Source organism: Phaseolus vulgaris, chromosome 10, assembly GCF_000499845.2.
Source record: "Phaseolus vulgaris cultivar G19833 chromosome 10, P. vulgaris v2.0, whole genome shotgun sequence".
Taxonomy (NCBI): Eukaryota; Viridiplantae; Streptophyta; class Magnoliopsida; order Fabales; family Fabaceae; genus Phaseolus; species Phaseolus vulgaris.
The window spans coordinates 41930393-41950614 of NC_023750.2; the positions used below are offsets into that span (position 1 = coordinate 41930393).

The 20222-nt window shown below is 33.8% G+C and overlaps 1 protein-coding gene and 1 pseudogene across 1 annotated transcript; both read left to right on the plus strand.

Moving 5' to 3' along the window:
* The first annotated feature begins 1212 nt into the window (after positions 1-1212).
* LOC137819339 (putative disease resistance protein At4g11170) lies at positions 1213-8683 on the plus strand (annotated as a pseudogene).
* A 1739-nt stretch (positions 8684-10422) lies between these two features.
* Positions 10423-20059, plus strand: LOC137818689 (putative disease resistance protein At4g11170). Its single transcript, XM_068622251.1, has 8 exons — positions 10423-11074; positions 12213-13260; positions 13366-13671; positions 13761-15240; positions 16189-16280; positions 16415-16520; positions 18468-18586; positions 18914-20059. Exons 1-8 carry the CDS (start codon positions 10572-10574, stop codon positions 19796-19798), a joined length of 4539 nt encoding a protein of 1512 aa, XP_068478352.1. The 5' UTR covers positions 10423-10571; the 3' UTR covers positions 19799-20059.
* The last annotated feature ends 163 nt before the right edge of the window (positions 20060-20222 follow it).

Sequence of the window (20222 nt, forward strand, 5' to 3'; positions counted from 1 at the left end):
CATGGCCATATACCTCGGTTCAAAATGGTAGAGCAGAAAGAAGACATAGGCACATCGTAGAAATTGGTTTAATCCTTCTAGCTCAAGCTAAAATGCTTCTGAAATAGTAGCAAGTCTTTGAAAGTGTTGTATATCTAATTAATAAATTACCTACTTCTATTATTCATGGTATCTCCCTAATGCAGAAACTTTTTGACAAAATTCCTGATTACTCTTCTCTGAAAACTTTTTGGATGCAGTTGTTTTCCTTGTCTTAGACCATACCAGAGTCATAAATTTCAATAATTTCACTCCACTAAGTGTGTGTTTAGGGTACAGTGAACTCTTCAAAGGTTATAAATGTCTTAACTCTACTGGAAAAATTTACACTTCAAGGCATGTATTGTTTAATGAAAAAGAATTCTCCTTTGCTAATGGTTTCCTCAATACTAAAGCTGTGTCAACTCCTGTGCTTGGTTTGATAGGTTGAAGAACACATTAATTTCTTGGTCTTCTAAACAGCAGCATGTTGTAGCCAGGTCAAGTACCGAATCTGAGTACAGGTCTTTAGCTTATCTTGCAGCAGAAATGTGTTGGATCACTTCTCTTCTCAGAGAAATTTCTTTTTCTTTGTCTTCAAGACCAATTGTGTGGGTAGATAATTTAAGTGCAGTTGCTCTTGCTTCCAATCATGTGCATCATGCTCGAACAAAGCATATTGAAACAGATGTTCATTTAGTTAGAGACATGGTGTTAAGGAAAGACCTCGAAATTCGATATGTGCCTTCACATGATCAGGTTGCAGATTGTTTTACAAAGGCGTTAACCAATTCTCCATTCCAATTCTTACCTGACAAACTTGGACCAAACTTCTCCGTGCAGAATTTTATACACTCTTAAATTCAAAGAATTGTACCTTGTAATCCAATATATCAAAATCATTGATTTTCAATGAACCAATCATTAAGGGGGAGAAATGAATACGTGTTGGATCAGTTATACTACAGTAGAAATGAAGTGGACCGAGTAATAATCCAATAGCTAAATTCAACACAATTGCTTAGAAAAATAAATTTCAAATAAAATTTCACAACTCTGTCAAATTTGGCTGCATATTCTATTACCGACACGGTTGCTAGACAAAGATTAAGGAATAATATAATTGAATGTAATATTCAATACTTCTGGTAATAGAAGAACTTAATGAATGACCACTTAACATATTGGAACTTAATGAAATCAACAAACTGAAGTCAAGCAAAAGAAGAGTTTGATTCGATTGTTCCTTGTTTGCATTGGCAATGGCGAAATGAGTTCCTTCATGAAAAAGCACGACGTGTTTGTGAGCTTTAGAGGAGAGGACACACGAAGCAGCTTCATCAGCCATCTTTACAAAGCTCTCAAAGATAACTCAATCGGAGCCTACATAGATTGCCTGCTCGACAGAGGAGAAGATGTCTGGCCAGCACTTGCCAAAGCAATCCAGGACTCGCATGTTTCAATTGTTGTTTTCTCCGAAAGCTATGCTTCTTCCAAATGGTGTTTGCAAGAGCTAGTGAAAATTCTTGAATGCAGAAAACAACTGGGTTTGGTAGTTATACCTGTCTTTTATAACGTGGATCCATCAGACATAAGGAATCAGAAGGGTAGTTATGAGAAGGCATTGGAGGAGCTGTTGGAATCCAACGAAGAGAAAGTTCCAAAGTGGAAAGCTGCTCTCACTGAAGCTGCCAATATATCTGGATGGGACTCCCGGACACATAGGTAAGCAAGTAACTTTCTCTACTGTTTCATCTCTTCCACTTCTTTCTCAACTTCATACACTAATGTCTTGTTCTTTCACTCTTTCTCTTCCACTTTCCCAGTTTTTGTTTTTCACAAGTTTGTTATGTTTGTACTTGAACAGAACTTTTGAAGATATTTCATGCTGTTTTTGTAAAAAGTTGCACCCACTAAATTGTTATCTTTGATTGATTCAGGTTGGAGATCTCATATAAAGACATCTCGTAGTATATAAGTGGGAACAAAACTCACCTTATAAGTCAATTTTATATTGAGTTAAGCTTCAAATTCACTTCTTAATACGGTATCAGAGTCGTGATTTAGATATAAGGACATTTCAGAAGCTTAAAGTCCACTTCTTAGGATACACTTTTGGGTGAATTATACCAGTTTTTTCTATCTTTTTCTTGATCTTGGTTCAATGCCCTTTTTTTTTCTTGAGAATCTACACCAAAATCTTTAATTTTTTTGACAACCTTAACCTCTTGTACATTATATTGTCTTCTTTTAAATGTTTGAACAATATTATAATGTCTACCCTTATACGAGTGATTGCTGAAAACTTTCACTTTTTTACAAATTTGTTCATTATTGATGAAGTTATTCACTTTCCCTTGTTAGATTCAAAGCATATCGTTAATATTTCCCTTTGGTGGTTTGTTTCATATTTTATGTTAGGGACGAGTCTCATGTCATTGAGAATGTTGTCAATGATATATTGCAAAAGCTTCATCTGCGATGCCGTAGTGAATTAAAGGGCCTTGTTGGAAATGAAGAAAATTGCAGAAATGTAGAAGTGTTACTAAAATCATGTAGGGTCATAGGAATTTGGGGTATGGGTGGAATTGGTAAGTCTACCATTGCTAAAGTTTTGTTTGCTGAACACTTTCCCCAATATGACCATGTCTGCTTTGTGGCCAATGCAAGAGAATATTTGCTGGATAAACTTTTCTCTACACTATTGAAGAAAGAAGTTTCCGCAACAAATGTCATAGGATCATCGTTTCATATGAGGAGACTCAGTAGTAGAAAGGTTTTCATTGTACTTGATGATGTTGACATGGATAGTTTAGAGCTATTGGAGTATTTATGTGGAGAGTTTGAAGACCGGCACAGCGATAGTAAACTTGTTATAACAACAAGAGATAGACAATTGCTTGTTGGAAGGGTTGATGCGATATACCATGTTCAGGAATGGAAGAAAACAGAATCTCTAAAGCTTTTTTGCTCAGAAGCCTTTAAGAAAAGTTATCCTGAACGAGGTTATGAGAGTCTCTCAGAAAGTGCAGTTGAATATGCCGGTGGCATTCCACTAGCTCTTAAAGTTTTGGGTTCATATCTTCGTTCAAAAGGAATCAATTTTTGGCAAAGTACTATAAGAAAACTCAGCTTGTATCCTAACGAGAGAATTCAGAAAGTGTTAGAAGTGAGCTACACTGCATTACATGATCTAGAAAAGAATATGTTTCTAGACATTGTGTTTTTTTTCAAAGAAAAACAGAAAGATAATGTCATAAGGATACTGGATGCCTGTGGTTTTGAAGCAACTAGTGGAATAGAAGTTCTAGCAGACAAAGCTTTGTTAACAATTTCATATACAAACATAATACAAATGCATGATTTGCTGCAACAAATGGGTTTGGAGATTGTACGTCAAGAATGTACAGCAGATCCTGGCAGACGTAGTCGCTTGAAGGATAATGAAGCTCGTGAAGTGATTAAAGAAAACAAGGTAAACCAATAATCTGCTGGCTTTTTACAAGACAGATAGTTGTAGCTAATTTGATATTGTTTACTTCTTTGGTGTTTGTCAGGGAACTGATGCAATTCAAGGAATAGAACTGGATTTGTCTAAAGTTAAAAATTTACCTTTGCATTCTGACACATTTACAAAGATGAAAACCTTGAGATTTCTGAAATTCTATAACTCCTCAGGTGAGAGTTCTAGTAATACATACCTTGACCTTCCTGCAACTCTTGACCCATTTTCTGATAAACTGAGGTACATTGAGTGGATTGGATACCCTTTTGAGTCTCTTCCATCACCTTTTTCTGCAAAGCTTCTTGTCGAGATTCACATGCCACATAGCAAAGTAAAACAACTTTGGAAGGGAATCCAGGTAACAAAAAAATGATATGTATGTACACATTTTAAAACTTTTTTGAGCATTTTCCTTTGTGATGCCTGCTTTTGAATTGTTCACAGGAACTAGATAATTTAGAGGGAATTGACCTAAGTGAATGCAAACAGTTTAAAGAGCTTCCAGATTTGTCCAAGGCACCAAGACTTAAATGGGTGAATCTCTCATGTGTTGAAAGTTTGCGGTATCTTCACCCATCTGTTTTATCCTCGGCCACACTTGTTACTTTGATACTGGATGGGTGTACAAAACTCAAGAGTGTCAAAGGTGAAAAGCGTTTAAAATCTCTAGAGAAGATCAGTGTCAATGGCTGCTTAAATCTGGAGGAATTTGCAGTGTCATTAGATTTACTTAAAATATCGAATATGAACAACAGAGGAATCCAAATGTCAGGCACATCAGTAAGGCGAAAGCGTTGTCCTTTGGAGGAGTCATTTTGCTTGACATATCTCAAGAAGATGAAGCTAGTTGATAGTGGACTACTTGTGAAGGATTTGATTAACTACAAACTACCTTCCATCAAATATTTGTACATGCTAAATCTAGATGAATGCAGTATGAGAACGTTGCCTGAAACCATTAAGAATTTTGGATATTTGAGAATTTTGTCCCTGGAGAATTGTAACCAGCTTCTGCATCTGCCAAAGCTTCCATCCAGCATCAATTACTTGGGTGCCATTAACTGCACATCATTGGTGACAGTGTCAAACTTAGTCAATTTAGCAGAAGCGATGTGGGGAAGTACCAGATTCATTACATTCAAGAACAGCTTGAAATTGGATGAACATTCATGCAAACTTCTTATGGAGAGCGTACAGTTAATAATGGTGTCTGCTGCATTTGACAACATGGTGAGAAAATCCCATGACCTCCACGGCTACAGTTATAACAGTGTTGAACTTTGTGTACCAGGAAGCAGGGTCCCACACCAGATCAAATATTGGAGCACTGAGTGCTTCATTACCATTGACCTTCCCAAACTTTCCAACTTGAGGGGCTTCATTTACTCTGTGGTTCTTTCTCCATCTGGTGAAACGAAGAAGCATGCCACTAGGATTATATGTAAACGCCACTTAAGAGAAAATACAAGGGAATCATGGGTATCTAGTGATATTGAGGGATTGAACACAGATCATGTTTATGTATGGTATGATCCATTCCACTGTGATGGCATTTTCAAATATAATGAGCCAAGTGTTTGTTTTGAGTTCTGTGTTACAAATGATAAGGGGGAAGTTGATGGCTTCATGTGTATTAAAGAGTGTGGTGTTGGAGTTATAGGTGTTTCAGAACTGCTTAGTGTTTTAGGAGAGTTGGACTGGGATTCGGATAAGAAGAAGAACTTAGTGAAGAGAGTGGAGTTGATAGCACAGGACAAAGGATAACCTTAACATCAATTGAACGATCTGCTGAAGAGGAAAACAATGGCATGAGAAATCAGATAGGGAATCAACAAGGGGACTTGAGTGAACACAGCTCCTCTCATAGTATAGTTGGTATGCAACTCATTACTCTTATATGAAGCTCGGACACGCCTTTTAAATGATGTGTTCGTGTCGGACACACGTATCGGTATATCAGTGAAGTATCAAATTCAAATAATATTTTTTGGGTCTCTAACAATTCTAACACGGTTTCAATACAATTTTAAAAAGTACAAATACAATAGTTTCCTAAAAACTCAAATTTATCGTATAAGTTTTTATTATGATTATAGAAATAAGGAACAAATCATTTTGAACCAGCAAATGAAAACATATTCTGCCACAAAGAAAAAACCCAATCATACTTATTCACATAAATCTTGATTGTCAATTTATATAGTTCATGATGATATAATATATAAATTTGTGTCCCTGTATCCTACATTTTAGAGATTACACTTGTCGAAGTGTCTGTGTCTATGCTACATAGCTTATAACTACTCATAACTATCCATTGTAAATTGTGATGATACAGTGCAATGTTTTATCACTTCATTCATTTTTCTTAAAGTTTTCAAAATTATATTCTCACTTGAACTGTCCAAAATTCCATATATGATTTTTCAATACTATTATTACTAGTTACCATGCACTCAACAAACATTTTGTAAATGGTATCATGTCTTCACTTGCACTTCTTTTTTGAATTGTATGAATCTCAGCTATTAATTTATATTTTTACTTGTGAAAGATGGAACTGCACCTCATGCAGTTAACTTTTCAATTGCAGGAGATCCATATCCTCTTCATACATCATTGGTCAATTTATTATTTTGGCAATTTATCATTCTTCTTGTCTTCAGCAGGTACAGAATTAGTCTCAAAGATGGTTGATCAAGATTCAGGTGAAGAAGATAATGAGAGGAAAAACCATTATTCTGCTGTGGAAGAGATTATCAACTCTACCCACAAGGAAGTCAAAACTGATTCTGGCACAGATTGTAGGCAGAATACTACGAATGCGGTTAGCCAAGAGTTCTTATATTTCGACAAACTTTGTATAGAAAAAGTAAAATTTCACAAACTTTGTCGTTTGTTAATATGATGATTAGGTTGTGCTTGTGCAGGTCAAAAGCAAGGGAAATAGAAGAGCAACAGCTGAACATGAAGCTAATTTACATGACCTCATTATTGAGTCACAACAACCAAACACAGAATATAAAGAGTCAGAAGACAACTCAAGTATGGAACTTAATCTATATACACTATTACTTAGTAAAATTTATACTATCATTCTTTAACAGCCACACGAACTTTATGTTGATGAGTGATATTTTCTAAGGTAATTACACAATCTGAAGTTCCACGAAATTACATCTACTACCTGTTTTTTAATTAGTTAATAGAAATGGTATATGATGTTATCTCCTTATATAAAAGTTAAGAGAAGTTTATATACAAGGTATTCACTGAATACTTCTAAATGTGCATCTGTCTTTTTGGTTTATTTTCTTGTTCAATTCATTCTTTTTTCCTACATTTTTCTTCTGCGCTAAGTCACATAATCTAAGATAGTAGTGATGGTTGAACTAGAATCAGTTAAAGACAACAGAGGGAGTAAAGACTATTTTTCTGGTGTCGAAGAGAGCATTGAATACTGTGCTTGCAGTGCAACCAAGACAACTGCTAAAAGAGGTCCCAAAGAAAAATCAACAAAGTCTACAGAAATTGTAAGTATCTTTATTTTTGCAAATTTTATCACATTATTTGAAAGTGTTAAAAATACAAAACGTAACAGTAACGTTTTCTTTACAAAGAAAAACTTAGGTATATGAAATGTCCAAGATTAGCAGCACAAGGTGAATACATGTATAATGATAATTGATATTTGCAATATAAGCAATCTGAGGTGAATTTTTGGCTAACTAAAATGGATCTCAATAAAACTTTCCAAAACAAAATGGCACAGCACTGATTGATAACAGAAGCATGTTCTGGTGCAAAGATCAAAAGAAGGTCCATCAAGGCTTGATTTCAATGCAGTTTCACAGATTCCTTATGAAACCAACCTGACGATTTATACATGCATAAAAAATTTCCAGCTCCAACAACTGACCTTGTTTTATCCACAAAGTTCAAATCATTTCTCCTTTTTAAACACTTGTTTATAGTCCCTTCGAAGTGATCTTTAATAACAAGAGGCTGATATCCTTGTGAAGGAATATCTGTTATGCCTTTTTACCTAAACAATTATTTCTATAAATTTTGGGTAATAATAAAGAGAGTGCATTATTAGTATTCCCATTGAAGTATTTAACTTTGTGAAACCTGGACTCTCCGATTTCACAGGTAGCCAATGAACATTCACAGAGCACATCACTTCAAGCCTCTTCCGAAGGGGACTCTGAGGACTTGCATGATAGGTTAGAAGAATCGAATAAGCAAGTTGTAGAAACTCATGATACAGAGAAATTTGTTATTAAATGCTCATCCTTGGACCTAGAGAATTGCCTCCAACAGTTGGATGAAAATCCATTTGCAATCCTTGACTTGCTTTCTAATGAGCTATCTCCTTCACTGAAACAATCAGAAACTTGTGTTCAAAAGGAAGCTCAAGCAAATGATGCTACAACCGTCCTCAATGAGTTCCGAACCTTAGTGTTCTCAACATCGTTGCTAAAGAAACTTCCAGACCACTCCTATCGGCAACAAATTGAAGAATCACTACACAAGCTTAACACTTATCGTAGAGAAATTACAGAAGAGCAAAATGAGGGTTTAGAAAAATTTATAGAGCTATACAATAAAGCTTCCAAAATTTCTCAGGATAAGATGTTAACCGAGGATGAACAAGCAAAACTGGCATCTGAGAAGAGAGACTTGTATAACAAACTTCAAGATTCTAAACTGAAAGTTCAACAGTTTGACACCACCATCTCAACTAGTAAGTCTAATATGGAAAACCTCCAAAAGAGACAAAGGGAAATCCATGAAGCTATGAAGAAATTTCAACAAGAAAATGAAGGCTTGGAAAATGAGAGGTCAACACTTGAGGTTTTATACTCAGAAAAACAAACCAAGAAGAACGAAACACTTGAATCAGTGAAGTGTATCTCCACTTCTGTTGTTCAAAGAACCAAACAATTAGAAGAACTTGAAGAGAAAAGATTGAGTTTGGCTTCAGCTTACGAAGACCTCAAAGAGCCATATCGAAGAATGAAGACAAAACCCCCATTTTGATGTCATTTTTATTTGAATCATTCCATAGATAAGTTCCTGGCTGTAAATAAGTTTGGTGTCAGTTTTATGATGATGGAAAATTTACAAAAGTGGTGCAGATTTCTTTCTAAACTACCGAAATGGGCAGACTTTTAAATATTTACTGCCATGGTCATAACCTTGTTTTGTTCATTTTAATCAGAAAGGAAGACATGACTTTCAGGTGTTTTTTTTTTCTTTCTAAAAGTTTTGTACGGAGTGCACGACTTTTTTTTTTTTAATGTTTTTATTTTATTTTTTCTTTCAAATCAGAAAATGCTGAAATTATATTTGTTCCGAATTTGGATATAATTGTTTTGGGCTTAGAATCATGTAAAGATTTAGATTTGTCTTATGTTCAATAATCCTATACGAGTTAAGCTAAAAATAATTTAAATACATCTTTCTTTTTTAATTCTTTAATACGTTTTTTTAGGATAATATCATGATGGAACTACAAGCTTCAAAACGGATATTACATTGAATGCGGTGATTGATCATTAAAATATTATATTAATGGACCTGAAGTTGGAACATTGGTGCGGTTTGTGAGAATATAAAAGTGGTTCCAAAGATGAACCTTCGTTTCCTTAACCCTCAACTAGAGGATGGATAAATGGTTCTAATATAAAAGTGGTTCCAAAGATAAACCCTCATTCCCTTACTAGATGATAGATAAATGGTTCCAAATCCCCTCTCAACGAGAGAGCTTATTCCAGTATGCTCAATAGTACTGCATTGCTTAGGAGTAAAACAATTTAAATCACATTACACCCTTAACCCCAAGACGCCTTTAAAAGACAACCAAATGATGATGGAGCTTCGAGTTCAAAAAGAACAATACTCCAAATGTGGTGGATGATCAGGTAATTCACAATAAAAAAAAAACTAATTCACACTATAAATTCCTTACCAGTCTTCTTATCTGGCTTAGTGGATGATCAGGTAAATAGGGGTTTGAGAGGACAAGTATATCTTTATTAATTATTATATCACATAACATGAAGTGGATCTAAATTAGCATTCGTGAAATGATTATTTTTTTAATTTACACTTTTCAAATTATTAAAAAGCTTTCAAACTGTACTACGCATTCTCAACAAAATTGTACAATATATTCTATATTGTATGATTTAAAAATATTAATTGAGAATATCATAATAGAATTAATGATTATAACGAAAGTAAATTTTTGGAAGTATAGAAATCATAACTTGCGTGTCTATCCACGGTCTTTCATACATGCACGTTCATAAAACCAATCTACACGTGTGACTAAAGTCTGCATTCAAAAAAACTTTAGAAAAAACTTTCAAGTTATATAAATACTAATAAGTTATTTCAAGAAATTCATTTAAAAAGAGTGAACATAGAATAAACCTATTGAGTTCAATTAATGCATAATATATATATATATATATATATATATATATAAACTACCCAAAAGGGTAATTTTACTAATCTCTTCTTTAATAATTGCGCCGTGTGTGCAAAAATTAAGTTTTCCAGAACATAAAGTCAACATTTTCAGAAAACTGACATTAAACCTTTTAAAAAAGTTTTGTTTTTTATACTAGAAGAAAATGGTCTTGATACCCCTCATAGATTTTTTAGAGGATTCATCCAAAAGATTTCATAGTATTATCTTAAATATAAAATTTTAAAATAATAAATTTGTGGGTCACTTTTATTTAACATAGGAGTTTAAATTCATACTAGAAATTCTCAGCGCAATAAATTTTAGATATGAGATAATGATTTTAAGTTGATTAGATTTTTACAAGTTGCTTTCTAATAAACAATTAGAAAGTATACATTTTAGTAGAATCGAAATTGAAGTGTAGAAAGTAATTAGCAGAAGTCAAAAGCGATCAAAATGAGAGAACCCCAAGAACATAATCCTTGAAAAGCTTCATGGTCCATTTGTTTCATACGATGTTGTGATGTTGGTTGGTTCCTTCCTTTCCTCGAAAGGACAGTGGAGAATATGCAAAGTTCGGAGATGTGTTCCCCCTTTGGCGAAAAGTACGATGTTTTTGTGAGTTTCAGAGGAGCAGACACACGAACAAACTTCACAAACCATCTTCTGAATGCTCTGACTCAGAAATCAATCAGCGTATTCATAGATTACGAACTCACCAAAGGAGACTACATTTGGCCAGTCCTTGCCAGAGCAATCGAGGGGTCTCGTGTGTCAATTGTTGTTATATCCGAAAACTATGCCTCCTCCAGCTGGTGCTTGAAAGAGCTGGAACACATACTCCAATTCAGAAGAACTCGGGGTATGGTTGTTATACCCGTCTTCTATGAAGTAGATCCCTCACACGTAAGGAAGCTGAGTGGGAGTTTTGATAAGTCTTTCGCAAAGCATGAGCTAGACACCGGATCATGTTCATGGGACCCAGAAGCCCACAGGAAGGATGTTTCTAGGTGGAAAGCTGCTCTCAAACAAGCAGCCAATATTTCTGGATGGGACTCCAGATCATACAGGTAGATACCATCTTCCTTGTTCATACTATTCTTTCATTGAAATATGATGAGAGTTTTAAATTTAGGACTTTTGTCTTTTAGAACATCTTCTATAGAAGTTTTTGAGAACATTTTGATATAGATAAGTACATGAGTTCCTTTGAATTGAAAAGAATTCCTTATATGTAAAAGTTAGTTTATCCTTATCTCCATCCTCATACCTAACTCTCCCACCCCTCTGAGAATGGGTACACCCGTACTTAGGCACGTATTCACTTATTTACTATTCCAAATATTAATTCTCAAATGAAAATATCAAATAACAATTATGTGAAAAGTTAAATAATTACGAAACTAACAACAACAAAAAAAGTTCTAGTCATTTAATAAATTAGAGATCTTTTAGTAATTTAATTATGAGACGTGTATTGAGATTGAGATGGAAATGGGGTGGGATGAGGCGAATATGTACATACCCATTCTCATCCCATATCCAATTTAAAAAATTGGGTATTGTCCATACCCACGCAGTACAAAGTCAATATGGAGATTTTTATTAAAATCAGGATGAGTTTGGACAATACTTACACGGACACGTTTATTTGCTATCTCTACATATAAGTGTTAAGAATCCAAGTATGAGTTCAGAGTTTCACATTGAATAGAAATCAAAATGTCGAGTGACATATAAAGAAAAAAATCCGCAAGCACGTAGTCTTAAGGTTTTGGATTGAAGATAGTTTCTTGTTATCTTAAGAATAAAAATATTTAGTTATACTAATTAAATTATTTTTATAAATAATTGAAGGGTAAATTAAAAATTATAAAAACTTAAGTATTAGAGAACATCATCTTTAGGGGAAAAACATGCAAGAGAGAGCCTTAAAATTGATGTTGGATTGGGAAACAAAATAAGATCCGGATAAAATCCTTGGAGATATTCTTCACCTACCAATTGGTGAAGTTAGCATGACGATTTAGAGGTTTGGCTTAGAGGTACGGTAAGATAGGAAAACATTGGTGGTTGAACAAAGTAGAGATTAGAGTAGGAAAGAAAGTAGTAAGTATTATTTCAGATAATTATCCTTGCTTTTATCAAGTAAATTCATAATAGTATTATTTCCCTATGTGTGGTTGGTTTGTTTCATTATTATGACAGAAATGAAGCAACGTTCATCCAGAATCTTGTCAATGATGTATTGCAAAAGCTACAGCAGAGATATCCTACAGATCTAAAAGGCTTAGTCAGCATGAAAAATACTTGTGGAAAGGTGGACTTGTTAGTGCAAAAATATCGAGTCATTGGAATTTGGGGTATGGGGGGAATTGGTAAGTCAACCATTGCTAAAGCCTTGTTTGCCAAATACTTTCCCTCTTTTGATCATGTCTGCTTCGTGGCCAATGCAAAAGAATTTTCGCTCGATAAGCTTTTCTCTAACCTATTCAGAGAGGAAGTTTCCGCATCAAATGTGGTAGGATCAACATTTGATATGAGGAGACTCAGAAGGAAAAAGATTTTGATTGTACTTGATGATATGGATCGCTTAGACGTATTGGAATATTTATGTAGAGAGTATGAGGACCTAGATCCCGCTAGTAAACTCATCATAACAACACGAGATAAGCAATTGCTCGAGGGAAGAGTTGATCAGATCTATGAGGTCAAGAAATGGAAAACCAGAGCATCTTTAAAGCTTTTTTGCTTTGAAGCCTTCAAGCAAAAACATCCAAAAAAGGGTTATGAGATTCTCTCAGAAAGTGCAGTTGAATATGCCGGTGGTGTTCCACTAGCTCTTAAAGTTTTGGGTTCATATCTTCGTTCAAAAGGTATCAATTTTTGGGAAAGTACTATAAGAAAACTCAGCTTGTATCCTAACGAGAGAATTCAGAAAGTGTTAGAAGTGAGCTACACTGGATTACATGATCTAGAAAAGAATATATTTCTAGACATTGTATTCTTTTTCAAAGAAAAACAGAAAGATCATGTCATTAGGATACTAGATGCCTGTGGTTTTGAAGCAACTAGTGGGATAGAAGTTCTCGCAGATAAAGCTTTGTTAACAATTTCAAATAGAAAGATAATACGTATGCATGACTTGCTGCAACAAATGGGTTTGGAGATTGTACGTCAAGAGAGTAGTGGGGATCCTGGTAGCCGTAGTCGATTGAAGGATAATGAAGCTAGGGAAGTGATTGAAGAAAACAAGGTAAAAGAGAAGGAACACTGACCTTTAATATGACATTTTCTTGTAGAAACTGTTGCAAATTTGATGTCATCTATTTCGTGTTTTCTTTTTTGTGTGTTTTACCAGGGAACTGATGCTATTCAGGGCATAGCATTAGATTTGTCTCAAATTAAAGGTTTAATTTTGCATGCTGACACATTCACAAAGATGAAAACCTTGAGATTTCTGAAATTCTACAACACATTGGGTCAGAGTGCTAGAGATACATACCTTGACCTTCCTGGAACTATTGAGCCATTTTCTGATAAACTGAGGTACATTGAGTGGATTGGTTACCCGTTTGAGTCTCTTCCATCACCTTTTTGCGCTAAGGTTCTTGTTGAGATTCACATGCCACACAGCAAAGTAAAACAGCTTTGGCAGGGGATCCAGGTAATTAAAGAATAGATATGTATGTAAACGTGTTGACATTTTCTTTTGAGTAGTTTCCATTGTGATGGCTCCTTTTGTATTATTTACAGGAGCTCAATTATTTAGAAGGAATTGACCTAAGACAATGCAAGCAGTTTGAGGAGCTTCCAGATTTGTCTAAGGCACCAAGACTTAAATGGGTGAATCTCTCCTATTGTGAAAGTTTGCAGCATCTTCATCCATCTGTTTTATCCTCAGGCACACTTGTTACTTTGATACTGGATAAGTGTACAAACCTCAAGAGTGTTAAAAGTGAGAAACATTTAAAATCTCTAGAGAAGATCAGTGTTAATGGCTGCTTAAATCTGGTGGAATTTGCAGTTTCATCAGATTTAATTGAAAATTTGGATTTAAGCTATACAGGAATCCAAACATTGGACACATCAGGGAGTATGCATAAACTTAAGTGGCTCAATCTGGAGGGCTTAAACCTCAAGCATATTTTAGGAGAGTTATCTTGTTTGACATCTCTCAAGGTGCTGAAGATTTCGGGTAATGAACTGGTAATAGACAAACAGCAAATACATGTCCTGTTTAATGGATTAAGGTACCTGCAAATACTATATTTGAAGGATTGTATTAAGTTGTTTGAACTCCCTGACAACATCAGTCTCTTGACACAATTACAGGAATTAAGGTTAGACAGAAGCGATTTGAAAAGGTTGCCTGAAAACATTAAGAATCTTAAAATGTTGGAAATTCTGTCCCTCGAGGATTGCAAGGAGCTTCTTTGCCTACCAAAGTTTCCATCCCTCATCAAACACTTACGTGCCATTAACTGTACATCATTGGTGTCAGTGACAAACTTGAAGACATTGGCAACAGAGATGTTGGGAATGACTAAACGCATTACATTCAAGAATAGTGGGAAATTGGATGGACATTCACTCAGAATTATTATGGACAGCCTCCATTTAACAATGATGAGTGCTGCATATCACAATGTGTTAGTAAGATCATATGGGACATACAAAATTTGCAACTATACGAGTGTTGAGCTCTGTTTACCCGGAGGGACTGTCCCTGAGCATATCCATTATCGATCCACTAAGTCCTCCATTACCATTGCACTTCCTTCGCGTTCTGAATTACTGGGCTTCATTTACTCAGTGGTTCTTTCTCCAATTGGTGGAATGAAGACTGACGGTGCTAAGATATTTTGTAAATGCCACTTGCCAGAAGAAGGTATAAAGGCAACATGGCTATATGGTGATATCAGGGGATTGAAGTCGGATCATGTTTATGTATGGTATGATCCATTACATTGTGACAACATTCTCAGATATTATGAACTATCAAAGGTTTGTTTTGAGTTCTGTGTTGCAAATGATAAGGGGGAAGTTGACGGTTCCATCTGTATTAAAGAGTGTGGGGTAGGCATTATAAATGTTTTAGAAGTGCATAGTGTTTTACAAGAGTTGGACTTTGATTCGGATAAGAAAAAGAAGTTGGTGGAGGGAGTGGAGTTGGAATCAAAGCTTGGGAATCAACAACGGGTTTGGAGTGAATCAAGCTCTTCTGATACCTCTGGTATGAACTCATCACTCCCTTTCATTGATATCTTATAATCTTCTATTAGAATAAACCTTGAATAACTGCTCATAACTTTATGCTTTAAATTGTCATGATCATTAAAAATTAGGTTGAGATGATCCAAAATATATCTAGAACTCATGGTTCAGATCATCCAGAATTAGGTTGATTTCTGCATTTTTCTTTTTCTTCATTTTTTATTACATTATATATTATGTCTCATTATCTTTTTCTTCCTTTTCCTTCTATTTCTGTCTCTCTTTTTTCCACTTGAGACAAATTACTGTCGTAAAATAATCTGTATCTTTACTAGTGTTGTTTTTGCTTTGGGTGACCTGTTTATAGGAAAGAAAGGGATAAGTTTAGGTTTCAACCAATTATTAGGGTTGTTAAAAAGTATATAAACTGAAATCAATTGATACCAAACTAAATTGAATGCTATATAATAAAACTGAATTGTTTAAAAAGACACTGAACTAAATTGTTATATTAGTGTAGTTTTTAAAAGAGGAATTGTTTCTAAAAAGAACGTTTTGAACTAATCTGGACTATAACTTGAGATTGAAAAATATAATCTAAGATTTCTAATGGTAATAATTCAAAACGCTTCAGATATTTCAATTAAGAAACAATTTAGAGTAGCTCAATTTTGTTCAATTCACCAAAACCACCATGATATAATTGAGTTTAATTTAGTTTTAAAATAGTTCACTTCAATTCATGCATTTTGCCCAGCTCTACTAATTATACCAACATTTTACTTTTCTTCAAAATAGGTGTTAACATACTATTTTTTAGGAATTATATTAGCATATTTGCACCTATAATTTTCATAGTTATTTTCTTACCCATATTTGCATTTCTACCATACCCATACTCATATTCATTTAACCTAGTTCACTGTATTTTTTTGCAATTTATCATTTTTTTTCTCTTCAAATGCAGAGTCAGACTCAGAGATTATTGTTAAACCAGATTCAGCTGAAAAGGGTAAATCTCCTCACAAGGAAATCAAAACTGATTCCAGAACAAATGCAGTAAGTCAAGAATTCTACATTTCATCAACAAAATTATCCTTCAGGATCTTACAAGTGTAAAAAAATATAAAATATAAACTTACATTTTATTGTTTTTTTAATTTTCAATTTTGTCAAACTATTATATTGTGCAGCTCAAATACGGAAGTAATAAAGAAGCACCAGTTAAATCAGATGCAACATTGCACGAGACCGTGGGGTCACATTTAGACAATGAAAATGAGTTTAGAGAAAAGTCAAGTAAGTAATTTATACCGTGGTTGATGTATCACATTAGCTACTGATATGACCAAAATAACATGTATGTGGGAGACAATCTTCATTGCATGAGCTAGCTTTTGTGCTTGTGTTGGTGATGAGGACTGTTAGACTTTATAGAGTCACCTATTATCAAAACTTTTATGAAACTAACTATCAATGTCAGTGTGCTGATAAGTTGGTTAATTTAGGATTTATTCATAGAGAATCATTTCATTGGTATAATAGGCTTCCATCTAGTCTGTTTTTAGAATTTTTTATGAATAAGTATAGTTTACCTATGTGTCGGTTTTGGTAACATATGAGTTTTGGTTTAGTCTCCCCATAAATGAAATGTCAAGTTGCATAATGACACCTAATATGAAAGTTTTTATAAAAAAAAAACAACTATCAATGTCCAGTAAGCTGAGGGATATATGTTGCAGATACAACATTAACCACTGACATAACCAAAATTATATATGTATAAGTGAAAGGTGACTCTAACTTTTGAAGTTAAACTAGACTAAACCCCAAAATATGTACATACCATTAGTTAAACCAAACACAGACAAAGTCTTTCCAACAAGAACCATATTCTTTTTACTTTTGTTCCTTGGTTTCAGCAAAAATAATTTCACGAAAATCTCACGACCCTGGTGAGTAATCTTTTATATTTATTTTTCTATATCATAATTCAAAAGTTTTTTCTGACTCACCTATATGCATCTATGATTTGGATTTAGAGTTTTTGTAGAATGTTATTCTAAGGGCTGTATATGTTTAGAGACTATCAGGCTCGGACACTCATCTTAAACGACGTGTCCATGTCGGTCATACATCGGACATCGACACTCGTATGACACATATTAGTGGAGTGTCCAATTCAAAAAATATTTATTGAATTTCTGACAATTCTAACACGGTTTTAACACAATTTTAAAAAGGAGAAATATATTAATTTTTTAAAAAACTCAAACTTGTTGTATAAATTTTTATTATGATTATAAAAGTAATGAACAAATATTTCTATAAATTTTTATTGTCAATTTATATAATTCATAATTATATAATATATAGATATGTGTCTCAGTGTCCTATATTTTAAAAATTATACATATCTCCATGTTTGTGTCGTAATAGTGTTCATATCAGTGTTTGTAGCTCACAGGCCATAGGCTTAGGCCCCATTTTTTTCCGGATATTTCTCTATAGTGTATTTATTTATATAAATATATATTTTGTTTATGACTGCATATTTCTTATTATAATGAAAAACTAATTATGAATAATTTTTTTGTTTGTCATGTAATTAAACAAATTTAATAAATATTAGATACTCTCATGGAGCATTACTAATTACTAGTTTTATGTATAAATTTATGTTGTCTATCAAAACAATTGCAATTTTTGCTTGCTAATGCATGCAAATTTTGCTATTAGATCATTATTTCAAACTCGATGAGAAAGTAAAATGAAAACTGTCAAGATAATAACATTTCAAGCACAAAAAATACGAGATGTTTTGATTCAATTATCAAAATATTGTGAAGATACTAATTAAAAAAGTAAAGACATTTGTTTAACTTATGAGATTGGAAATTTTGAATTTTGACTAAGAATGAATTTTTGGTCTGATATGTTGTGTGGTTGTTCTCTCTAACTTCTCTGTTTCTCTTCACTTTAGATTTACTCTCCTAGTCCCTCAAAAACATTTATCTTCTAGATAGTATATTAAAGCATTAATAATGGAGGGGATAAAATTAGAATAAATGCAGAATAAACTATGTGATGGAACAAGGGGAAAATTGGACAAGTAGACTAAATCCATTATTGAGGAGAATCACAGATTGCTAAAAGTCTTTTCATGATAAGCATGTGTATCTATCTTTTTTGGGTTTACTTTCTTGCTGATTCTTTCTTTTCTCCTACTCATAATTCTACGTTTAGTCACACAATCAAAGGTAGTAGTTATGGTTGAGCTAGAGAACACTGAATCGACTTGCAAGGAAACCCTGAGCACTGCTAAAAGAAGTCCAAAAGAAAATTCTAGAGAGTCTACAGAAATTGTAAGTATCTTTTATTTTGAAATTTTTTATCATATTATTTGAAAGTGTAAAAAATACAAAACGTAACTGTATCATATTATCATGAAGAAAAAACTTAGGTATATGAAATGTCCACTTGTTTTGTCCCTTCGAAGTGATCTTTAATAACAAGAGGCTGATATCCCTTGTGAAGTAATATCTGTTATGCCTTTTTACCTACACAATGATTTCTAATAAATTTCAGGTAATAATGAAGAGTATGTTTAAAACAGTATATTAGAGAGTGTTTAATAGTATTTATCATTGAAGTATTTAACTTAGTGAAACTTGGACCTTCTGATTTCACAGGTGGCCAATGAACATTTCACACCACTTCAAGCCTCTTCCCAAGGGAGCTCTGAGCACTTGCATGATAGGTTAGACAAATCGAATAAGCAAGTTGTAGAAACTCATGATACAGATAAATTTGTTACTGAATACTCATCCTTTGACCTTGAGAATTGCCTCCAACAGTTGGATGAAAATCCATTTGCAATCCTTGACTTACTCTCTAATGAGCCATCTCCTTCACTGAAACAATCAGAAACTTGTGTTCAAAAGGTAGCTCAAGCAAATGATGCTACAACCATCCTCAATGAGTTCCGAACCTTAGTGTTCTCAACTTCGTTGCTAAAGAAACTTCCAGACCAGTCCTATCGGCAACAAATTGAAGAATCACTACACAAGCTTAACACTTATCGTAGAGAAATTACAGAAGAGCAAAATGAGGGTTTAGAAAAATTTATAGAGCTATACAATAAAGCTTCCAAAATTTCTCAAGATAAGATGTTAACCGAGGATGAACAAGCAAAACTGGCATCTGAGAAGAGGGAGTTGTATAACAAACTTCAAGATTCTAAACTGAAAGTTCAACAGTTTGACACCACCATCTCAACTAGTAAGTCTGAGATTGAAAACCTCCAAAAAAGGCAAAGGGAAATCCAGGAAGCTATAAAAAAGCTTCAACAAGAAAAGGAAGCCTTGGAAAAGGAGAGGTCAACACTAGAGTTTTTATGCTCAGAAAAACAAACAAAGAAGAACGAAACACTTGAATCAGTGAAGCATATCTCAACTTCTGTTGTTTACACAACCAAACAATTAAAAGAACTTGTAGAGAAAAGATTGAGTTTGGTTTCAGCTTACGAAGACCTCAAAAAGCCATATCAAAGAATGAAGACAAAGCCCCCATTTTAGTCTTCTTTCCTGAGGTTTTTTCTTTTGATGTAATTTTTGTTTGTATCATTCCATACATAAGTTTCTGGCTGTAAATAAGTGTAGTATGTTCAAGATGATAGCTATTTGTGTAAAGTGAAATTTGTATGAATGATGTACGAGGTTTCAATTAGTATTTGACCTCAAGTTTTAATGTATTTTGTAGGGATTGATTCAAAATACTATGGTTGTTGATAAGTCACAATGTTTAACTTACAAGTGCTATCACTCTTTTACACTATCCATACTAGCTAATGTTGAAACTTCTTTTATGCATTTTTTCATGGGTTTTTCTTTAATAATTCGTGTTCACCATTGTTATCAAACCAAACAAATTTTGAGTTCTAAACTCCATTACATTTAAAAAAAGCATTAGCATGTAGAATGTCAGTCACGAATATTGTTA